The following is a 9,954-nucleotide window of genomic DNA, read 5'->3' as shown; positions in this document are numbered from 1 at the left end:
ATTTTACTGTAAAATCTTATTGTTGTGCATAGTAAAATTTATTGTAGTGCACAGTAAAATTTGCCTTAATAATATATACCACAATTAACATGATTTGCAGGGTAAATTAAAAAAAAATTCTCTCCTTGTAGGTATATTAAATAATAGGTATACCTATAAAAAGATATATTTGTAGAATGCTAATTATAACGCGATTATTATATCTTGAAATAGAGAGTAAAGATAGAGGTGATATTGATAAAAATATTTGTAATCCGTAATTAATTAATACATAGGTATATTAAATAGGTATACCTATACAAAGATATATTTGTAGGGTGCTAATTATATAACGCGATTATTATATCTTTCAGGTCCTTTACTGTATGCCACCGCCATTCAGTACGGGACTCACTCTGTGCCGTCTGGCACAGGCTGATTTGCCTACGAGCGTAATTACCACGCTGGTGTCGCACTTTGGAGGCTTATTCTTATCTCCTCTTTTACTGTATCTAATGGTAAAGCCTTTCACCAACAAAAATATATTTTTTTACTAGAACTTACTACATATACTCATTATAATCTGCTTATCTTTACAATTTATATTTATGCTATTTAATATATATTTTTATAATTAGAATAGAGTTTATTTTTAAAATTTTTTAGTTTATTTTTAAAGCTGCTCTAAAAAATTATAAGATGATAATCTCTCTTAACAGCTAGGAACATCTACTCCACCATTAGTCGGGATTAATATTAAAGAGACTGTATGCAGCACGCTTATTCCACTGGGAACGGGTATCCTCTTGCGGATGTTCGTACTGAAGGGCAGATGCTGGAATGTCAATACGAATTGGTTTTCCCAAGGTTTACTGCTGACAATAGCGTACCACTGGTTCTGCGATGCTGTTCTGGCAGATGCTTCGTCGTTGCAAGCGGTGGACGTACTGTTCTGCGTACTTATTGGTAAGTTATTCGGCTCGCACTTGATTTCTCGACTCACCTCTCGCCTCTTTAACACCGCACGTATCTTTTCAAGCGTGCCTAGGCCAACTCCTTCTCAGCAGTTTGTGCTGGCTCTTGTGCTCCCAGTGGCTACCGCGAAACATTCTGCTGGCTGCGTTATTCACCAGCACTCACAAGTCTGTTAGTCTCGGCGGTTGGATCTTGCGCGGGGCGTACCACGGCTCAGCTCACGGCCCGGAAGTGAATTTGCCGTTGACGATATTACCCGTCGCACAATTGTTATTGGGTAGCCTGTTAGCCAGCTGGCTGGCTCCGTAAGCTATAAAGTTGAAGTGTCTTACTCTCGACGATGCCTACATTCGATTTATAGAGAGATTTACGTCATTTTATTCCACAGGTTTAACTAACATTCTGTCTTATGCACCATCTTCACATTAAATTTTAGAAGATATTTAATTAGATTGTTAAAAACGTTTAGATATATAAATAAAGCATGGAATATCAAAAAAGAAAATAAACTGAATAAATATATCGATTGTCAATACCTTTATAAACCTTTTAAGGAACCTTTTTATGTTAACTAAGTAAACTCGATGCAGAGGATCATTTTTATGTTTTATTAAATAGTTTTTTTCGTTCATTAGTGAAATTATCTGGAATGATTACGTTTGGAACGAGCAATTTTGAGTACGAATAATTATTTTATTTATAATCGTTATATATAATTCGATACTTACCTTGAAACTGGATGGAATGGTTTGTGTGTAAGAATTACGTATTACTGCTTTAGTTTCTGGATTGAAAGAATTTATGTAAATATGCGCGAGAAATACTTCTGATATATATGTATATATACATATATCAGAATCATTGCATTTTTCAGTAATCTAATCTAAACTGACATCTTTTAAAAAGGAACAATAGGGATAATACATTGTACTGCTCATTATTACAAGAATCGTTTTAAATAGGTACAATAGGTAAAAGTCAACAGCCAATCGAGCGAGATGTTACGATTGAATCATACAATATAGATACCTATTTGTATTGTATAAATTACAAATATAGTTTCCTCATCTTCGAATGAAAAAGTTCTGAATATATCCTCGAAATTACAAGCTCCTACTTATCCTAAGTCCGTCTAGCGTGTTAACGAGCCTTAAGAAAAAGGAAAAAAAAAAAGAGCTAGGAAAAACGACTCGAGTTCTACGCATATAAAAGAAGAGGACTTGTGTGAAACTCAGAATGACAGGTGTTCCTTTTTCTTTTTCTTCCCATACAAAACATAGCGATTTTATTCTACAAATAATAGGGATAAATTTTGGTTAATTATTCCTGTTTTCGAGAAACTCGCATGTTGATTCATCCTTTCCTTCTTTTTTTTTTCCCCTCTATTTGTGGATGCGCCGCTTAATATAGTACGTCGTACTGTCACTGGTGCGCATGTGTATAGTATATTTAATAATATTAACAAATAGTGTAACACTCATGATAACGCTGATGATGAGCATGATGTAGTTCGAATCCTTCGTGAAAATCATGGCAATGGATGCGTCAAACGGTGGTGCAGCAATGTAGGCGTAAGTACCAGGTCGCGTACAACGATCGGCCCGGACGATCACGCTGTCGTTACATTTGACACCAAGCTCCTGTCACAAACGATGCTGACGGTGACGCCGATGCTGCTATCGCCGCCAGCTACGCGACTCCACGTCCTCGTCTTCCTCCTCCTCGTTCTCCTCTAAGAGTAACGCCTCCGTGCCCTGGAAAAATCAAGTTGTCTCTTTAACGTTTAAGGAATGCGAAACGGAAAATATGGAGATGATCTAATCGCAAAGAGAAAACCTATATTAATTAAATATCTGCTACATAAAAGAAATGGTACATCATATCGGGTGCTGCGTTTTACGCAAATTTCAAACAAATAAAACAAAAATTCTTCCTAAATATCTTCCTGCCTATTTGCGAAATCTAAACGAAAGCCATAGAAAAAATCTTTTCAATCATATAAAATACAAAATAAAATATAAAATATATCTTGAATGAAAGAATGAGAGATTAAAATTCTAAATTTCCAAAATATAGCAAAGCATTATTTTGTTAATTTTTGTAAGTATTTATACATTCTGTTTTATTATTATTTTGATTAAAATCAGAATTATACGAGTCGTGGGCTGAAACTTACCTCCAAGTCAATATCTTCGTCTGCAGTAGGTGCAGTTTGTTCGGAACGCGATGAGAGCTGTATAGATGCGCTCGAATTAGTATTAGCTCCTCCGCGATGTAAATGATGGCCGGACACCCAAGTTATTGATAGCAGTCTATCTTGAAATGTGCGTCCTTTCACAAGGGCCACTTCAGCCTCCTTTCTCGATTTGAAATTGATTACGATCGAAGGTGTGGCATCGTCAACTATTTGATTCACTATTTCGCCAAATTGCTGGAGCACAAGAAAAATTGGTAATATTAATTGCATGCCGTGTGTTTATTAAAATGTTAATAAAGGGAACGAAGCCTTAGTCATACATTTGTAACAATGCAAAAATATAAGTTATCCTCCCAAAAAAATCTAAATTGATCTAATATTAATCCGTTTCTGATAAAAAAAAAGCTTATGTGAAAAACAAAACTATTTCAGAAAATATAAATATAGCATACATGTAAGATCTCTTTGTAGAAGTCATCCATCTTTCAGCTATTTTTGAGCAACAAAGAGATCGATGTATCAAGATACTGCAAGTATTACGAATGCATAATAAGTCTTACTTGAAAATGCGCTAGGACTTCCGCCTTCTCCTCAGTTTCATAACCGGAGACTAGAAGACTGGTTGGCCGGTGGTCCACCGAGACATGGGCGAAACTACCTCTGCCGCGGCCTCTGAAGGACAGGGCATGGGTGCCTCGTGCGACCCGACTACTGACTTTCGCGCCTCTACCGACGCCGGGATTCGTGTTCAAGCCCAACGCGGCCGCTTGGGCGCGAAGCTCGTTCAGTCGCTTCTGCAACTCGCCAGCGTCCTGGCCCTCCTGCTGGGCGGTCATTAAGTCCAACTCGGCGTCCAGTATCTCCTTCTGCGCCTGCTCCCTGGACTTCACCTGCGACTTGCTACCGCCAATCTGGCCGTTCGCGGCCAGATCCTTGCGCAGATTGTCGACCGACTGCTGCATAGCCTTTATCGTCGGCATGATCGACTCCTTTTGCTCCGGATTCTTCTCGGCCTTGTCGATCAGGCCGCGTAACTCAATCAGATGCTTGTCCAGTAACTCCTGTTTCCTCTTGCGCAGATCGGCGGTCAACTTCATCGCCTCCTTACGCTTCTCCTCCTGTTTCTTCTTCAGCGTTTCCTTGGCCGCCAATATCTCTTGCGTTTTCTTTATCGCGAGGACCTTGTCCTCTCGAGTAGGAACGACGGCGGCTTTAGGTGAAGTCGGAACTAAGGCTTGCGTGACTTGCTCCTCGGTCGAACGGCGCGTGGGCACGTACTCGTTATCCTCAGTTTTTGCCGGTAGCGTCACCGCGGCGCCTAACCTTTCCTTCACAGAGGGACGGCATCCTAAACACGACAAAAATTCCTCGTTACTAGATCGCGCTCGGCAATTCAACGTCTTACTTATTTGCGGATAATAAAAAGTGTGCTATTCTTACCCGGTGGCACATTCTCGATGGCCCCACCAGCCGCATTATTATTGACGTTATTATGCCAAAATACTTTAATAAATCTATTATTCAACACAGCCTCTGCGCTTCTGTAAGCAGACTTTGCCTCGACCGGCAGCTGGAAGGTAACCAACGCTGCCTCAGGATCGCCGCCGAAATTAACTTGGATATTTACAATTTTACCGAATTTGGAAAAGTGATTATTCAACTGGGTTATATTGTTTAAGCTTCGCGGGACCTTCTTCAGTTCGAGGGAACAATTGGCCGGATTATGCACCACTCTCTGTTTCGGTCCCAGACGATTAAAGTCGAACGTTTGTTTGCGCTTTAGAGGATTGCTTTGGGTATGGGTTATTTCCGACGAGTTTGTGTGGGGAATAACCGGTACACTAATCAATTCCCTTTGTCCCCTGCCGTAAATCCCGGGCGCGGGTTGCGGATGTCTCCATGGCATTCGTGGTTCCATGCTAGGTGCGTCAGGGTTATACTCTGCAAAAGCATCTAACATATTTAATTCATTACATTTTAGAAAAATATGAAATACCGCGCTTATAAACCATATAATACCATAATATACAATTATATTACAATTAATAGATGTTTTTCTTTTGTAATTTGTCAATCTTAGTTCGAGTCCAAATCACAAAATTTTATGCATGTATTAATAGCTTACAATTTGGTTAATATTTTTAAATTGTTTGAAAATTATCAGAATTTTGTAATTTTCACTATATATAATGCCTCTTTTAATAAATATGTACTGTCAAAAATATAATTTTCTTCGAAAAAAAAATTATTGCTTTGCCACATTACGTTAAATTACATGAGACAATTACAAGATTTACAGTAGAAACGCATACCCATATTAGAATGGTGGTTTCTTAAGTGAGGTGGTGGTAAACTGGCAAGCGGAAGATGTGGCGGTGGTGGGTTACCGTTAGGACCCTGCGGTGGTTCTGGCACCGTGGACACTGGCACTGTTCCTGGGGCCTGAGCGCTATGCGGCCCGAAACTCAAAACACGACTGAGCGCCACATCTTCGAGCACAACTGGGTCTGTGCCGTGATCGTAAGGACAGAGATCTCCCCTCATACAATATCCCTTTTCTACAAACAAAAATATAAAACATAAATATAACAAGATAGCAAGTGATATTTAAACGCATACATGACGCCATTAAAAATATAAATAAATATAAATATAAATATTTTACTTTTAAATGGCATCATATATGTGTTCCTTGTGACTTTGAGAGTCATTTAAATTTCATAATCTTCAGCCTAAACCTTTAAAGGAATGGCAATTTTTTTTCGAACACAATAGTTATATTCCGTCTTCTATGTCTGTCGAGATACATACCGTCGAAATCTCTGCAACGTCTCTTTGCTTGTTGTTGAAAAGAACCTGTCTGATTATTTGGAATACTACTCGCAACGGCGACAACACTTTGTATCGATTGACTAGTCGTAGACAGTCTCATGTCTACATCTCCGTGATTACTATCTTGAGTCGGCGTACCACCACCAGGGCTTCCCTCGATTCGATCCGTTCTATCTACCTCTATCCTTTCGAAGCGATCGATCTTCTTCCGTTCTATCGATCGTGAACGCGATCGGGATCGAAGCGGCGTCGGAGATCTGTTCCTGAACCTCGCGCGATGATCGCGACTGTCTGGACCGTCACGTATCCTGGGTCGTATCGGCGATGTACTACGACTCCTGGTACGCCTGCAGATAAAATAAAATAAAGATATATGTAGTAAAATATTTAAGGATCGTAAAAAGCTCTAAAGAACAAGAGATTCGATATAGCTAATTAAAAAAAAAAAAAGAGCACTTTAATAAAAGTTTTACTGAAATTTTCATTAAATGTTATCGGAGACGTTTCAAATATAAATACATGATCGTACCTGCGATCATGTCGTCTGGTACTGATCGGTGGAGATTCATTTCGCCATGGACGACTTCTGTCTCTTTCTCTATCACGCCGGATGTGTTCTCTACTTCTGGACCTACGTCTGTCCCTTTCCCACGATCGTGATCGTGACCGTGTTCTTGATCTCATTCTTCCACTCCTATTTTACAAAGTACGATAATAGGATTAAAATTTTAACATTATTAAGACTTGATGTACTAAAATTCTTGTACTTTTAAAGCCCTTCTTATTTCGTATAAATTATGAGCGTTTTATAAGCATTGATTTACACAAGCATCGACTACAAAGCATCGAATCATATAGGCATTTTGTTTTTTTTTTCACGAAGAAAAAAAAAAGATTACCTGCTTCGAGATCGTTTTTCCTTTTCTTTATCCTTATCGGAATCAGATTTCCTAGTCTCGCGTTTACTAATTACAGCAGGTGCCGATCCATTAATTTGAATTGGGACAGGAGGATTTGTAATAATAGGTACTAGTGGAATTGTCGCCTCTATTATCTTCTCCGTTGATGATGACACAATTGGGATTGGCGGGTTTGCGCCAGGTGGTGTCCCACCACCATCCGGATCGCTCTTAGGCGGTGGAATCACATATTCCTGTGTCTCCAGTACCTTGAAGAGCATTTCCACAAAGTTGTTGGTTTCTGAAAACAATTGCAATGTATCTTTCACTATTTCGGGAGGACGAAAGACAATCAGATTTCCAATCTTTCTCACGGAATTTTCTTGTATAAACGCACCGTGTTGCAGGAATACATCCAACTGCTCGACCATGCAACTACGTAGCTCCTCCATAGTTTTGTCCTTCTTGACCAACGCGTAGACATATTTGGCCAAAGCAGCGGGATCTGCATCGCATCTAGCAAAGGAAAATAAATTATTTAACGATAGACATTCATTCAATAGATATAAAAGAAAAGAAAAAAATGCTTCTCTGCTATGTAAATACTTGAAAGTGATTATTCTAAAATGTAAATGTTATTTTTATAAAATATAAAATTAAATCTCTCACACATCATATTAGTTAAATATATAATTATAAACATTTTTTTATACATGAATATTTGATTAAATTCAATGATACCTTAGTAAAAGATCCTTCTTATTATAATATTTAAAAGTGCAAAATAACTAGACAATACTACTATATATGTAAATTAAACAAATGTATACAAATGTATACAAGAAACTTGTACATAATACATAGAATGAGGCAAGAGAAAACATATAGTGCATATATTGAATATAATTTATATTTACTATTTTTTAATTTAAGCATTTTGTATTATTTGAATCAGATTTCATTGGATATTATAATATTCTTATTATAATGCTTAAAAGTGCAAAGTAACTAGACAATACTACTACATACATAAATTAAACAAATGTATACAAATGTATACAAGAAGCTTGCACATAATACGCAAAATGAGGCAAGAGAAAACATATAGTGCATATATTGAATATAATTTATATTTACTATTTTTTAATTTAAGAATTTTGTATTATCTGAATCAGATTTCATTGGACTTGACAATTAATTGCTTTACATTAATAACAACTTAATCACTTGCTATCTTCTTGATAACTTTACATATGTTGCTTTTACTTCTTTACTCTTTAAACACACTCTTTTACATACCATATTCCATAAATCATAATCCAATAATCTACAATTTGTAACAAAATGTGAAAAGCTTTCTTTCTAAGGGTTTGCTCTAAATTAAGACTTAAAATCCTTAAACTATAAGATAATTGTAAAATAAGAAATATTTTGTACATTATGCACCAATTATAGTATATTGCAATACAAACAGGTCATTCAATATATGCACTTTGTAAAACTTAACAAAAGCTTGCGTTCAATCAGTAATTAGCTTTTAGCTTGGCTTATAGAGATAAAAACAGTATAAATTGTACCAGTTTTACATCACTAAGATAAAATGTACTTCACTTTAAGCAATTTAAGCAGTTATATAGACTAAATGGAAAGAATCAATATGATAAAGTGAAAAATTGCGACATTATGCTCATCCATAAAATCTGCTCACTGAGAAATCAGAGCTGTACATTAAAAAAGCACTCAAAAGCATGCAATATCTACTGACACTCGGCGAAATAATTTCCCAATCGTCCTAATTATTGCGGAACATAAGGTGCTGCAGTCATCAGCAAGCAAGAGACAACATTTTCATTTGCTCAATCCAATACATAATACTACTGTGCACTGCTTGCGACGTACTAAACGAGGGACCAACAAAGTAACAGCGTGATACGGTCCCAGAATTTAATATTCGTACCCAATTGGCAAATCGGTCAAGCAACAGAGAGAGACAATTATTCGCTAGACATCGCTAGGCATCGCTAGAACTGGAAGCTGGGCGAGAATGTTGGTTGCGAACGTGAGAAGACAGGTGCGACAGGAGGGAGGGGACGGGAGAGACAGGGGGTGGAGGGCGCAGAAGCGAGCATTAATCGGCGACGTGCGACCCCCCTCGTGTAAATAAACCGTGCGGGCCACCGCAGTCACGCGGGGAACGCGGCGCGGCCGCACGTACGGCATATTTACGAGGTCCGGGACCCGCGCGGTAACACATAAGCGCGGAGTGGTGCACTTCACCACGCAGGGGGGAAACCACACGGACTGGCCTACTTACAGCGGCGCCAGCACGCCGGTGAGCCACGCCTTGAAAGCCTCCGGATTGTTGATTATCATTCTCGGCGGGTTCCGCGTCACGGTCGGGCATAGAAGGCCTCGCGGACACGACGTCAGTCACACGGAGTGCCACGGAGCGAGCGTGAAGGCAGTGCACTCCTAAACGAAGACAGTCGCCATTCTGAAATCAGTCGCTGTTGCACTGGCCACGGGGCATGTCGCGCCTACCTAGAAGACGCACCTGTTCGCGAGAGAGCGCCGCGCGCGCGAACAGCTGCTGCCGCGCGGCCCGAAGTCGCGGTCGGAGATGTCGCTGACGTCCGCCAATAGGAGCCCGCGAGCGACAAGCGATGCTGGCGGGTCATAATTACCGACATTACATTTATATGAATATCTCCGAATTGACCGAACGGAATTGAAAATCCTTTCACAGGATTGAAATAGACATGAAATGCAGCGATGGAACGAAGGATTTTGTAGTAAAAACGAAAAAGAAGAAAATATTTTTTAAATTTTTTTTTCGTTTTTTACTACAAATTCCTTCATCGCGTTACTATATTTCATGTCTATTTCAATTCTGTGAAAGGATTTTCAATTCCGTTCAGTCAATTCGGAGATATTCATATAAATGTAATGTCGGTAATTTCGACCTTCCACTTCTAGCATCGCTTTAAAGCAGATTTTCATGATGCCCCATTTATAAAGAATGATAATTAAAAATTATAAATAAGAAACGTATAATTAAACAAATTGAAAATT

The 9,954-nt window shown here is 38.6% G+C and overlaps 2 protein-coding genes across 7 annotated transcripts in view; one reads left to right on the top strand and one right to left on the bottom strand.

Annotated features, from left to right (window-relative positions):
- LOC105455865 (sodium/bile acid cotransporter 7-like) overlaps positions 1-2,104 on the top strand; it is a 4,110-nt gene extending 2,006 nt beyond the window's left edge. For all 5 annotated transcript variants that reach the window (XM_011699535.1, XM_011699534.1, XM_011699532.1 and 2 more), the window contains 4 exons: positions 354-497; positions 699-945; positions 1,019-1,259; positions 1,343-2,104. In XM_011699535.1, the coding sequence (XP_011697837.1) occupies positions 354-497; positions 699-945; positions 1,019-1,259; positions 1,343-1,352 (642 nt within the window). In that variant the 3' untranslated portion in view covers positions 1,353-2,104. The remainder of the gene's footprint in view (positions 1-353; positions 498-698; positions 946-1,018; positions 1,260-1,342) is intronic.
- An 87-nt stretch (positions 2,105-2,191) lies between these two features.
- On the bottom strand, positions 2,192-9,405 carry LOC105455866 (RNA-binding protein 26). 2 transcript variants are annotated; one of them, XM_011699536.1, is made up of 10 exons: positions 9,197-9,405; positions 7,280-7,398; positions 6,883-7,183; positions 6,513-6,677; positions 5,963-6,330; positions 5,464-5,709; positions 4,592-5,104; positions 3,712-4,499; positions 3,131-3,385; positions 2,192-2,708 (listed from the first exon to the last, which is right to left on the bottom strand). In XM_011699536.1, the coding sequence occupies exons 1-10, from the start codon at positions 9,253-9,255 to the stop codon at positions 2,631-2,633; spliced, it is 2,892 nt and encodes a 963-aa protein (XP_011697838.1). In that variant the 5' UTR covers positions 9,256-9,405; the 3' UTR covers positions 2,192-2,630. The 2 variants fall into 2 exon arrangements, with proteins under 2 accessions (XP_011697838.1, XP_011697839.1); XM_011699537.1 differs by having other exon boundaries at positions 4,592-5,092.
- Between the last annotated feature and the right edge of the window lie 549 nt (positions 9,406-9,954).

The sequence above is a fragment of the Wasmannia auropunctata genome, unplaced genomic scaffold, assembly GCF_000956235.1.
Source record: "Wasmannia auropunctata unplaced genomic scaffold, wasmannia.A_1.0 LD335828.1, whole genome shotgun sequence".
NCBI classification, from domain to species: Eukaryota; Metazoa; Arthropoda; class Insecta; order Hymenoptera; family Formicidae; genus Wasmannia; species Wasmannia auropunctata.
Note: the sequence above shows the minus strand (reverse complement) of the source record. Positions and strands in the feature narration are given on the sequence as shown.

What these genes read in the sequence shown, in the direction of transcription:
- LOC105455866 (XM_011699536.1), bottom strand. Translation starts at nt 9,255, where the DNA reads ATGATAATCAACAATCCGGAGGCTTTCAAGGCGTGGCTCACCGGCGTG. An exon ending in AAGTCCTAGCGCATTTTCAA is followed by an intron (nt 3,386 to 3,711) that starts GTAAGACTTATT and finishes CTTGTGCTCCAG; the next exon opens with CAATTTGGCGAAATAGTGAA. An exon ending in ACGAAGATATTGACTTGGAG is followed by an intron (nt 2,709 to 3,130) that starts GTAAGTTTCAGC and finishes TGATTTTTCCAG; the next exon opens with GGCACGGAGGCGTTACTCTT.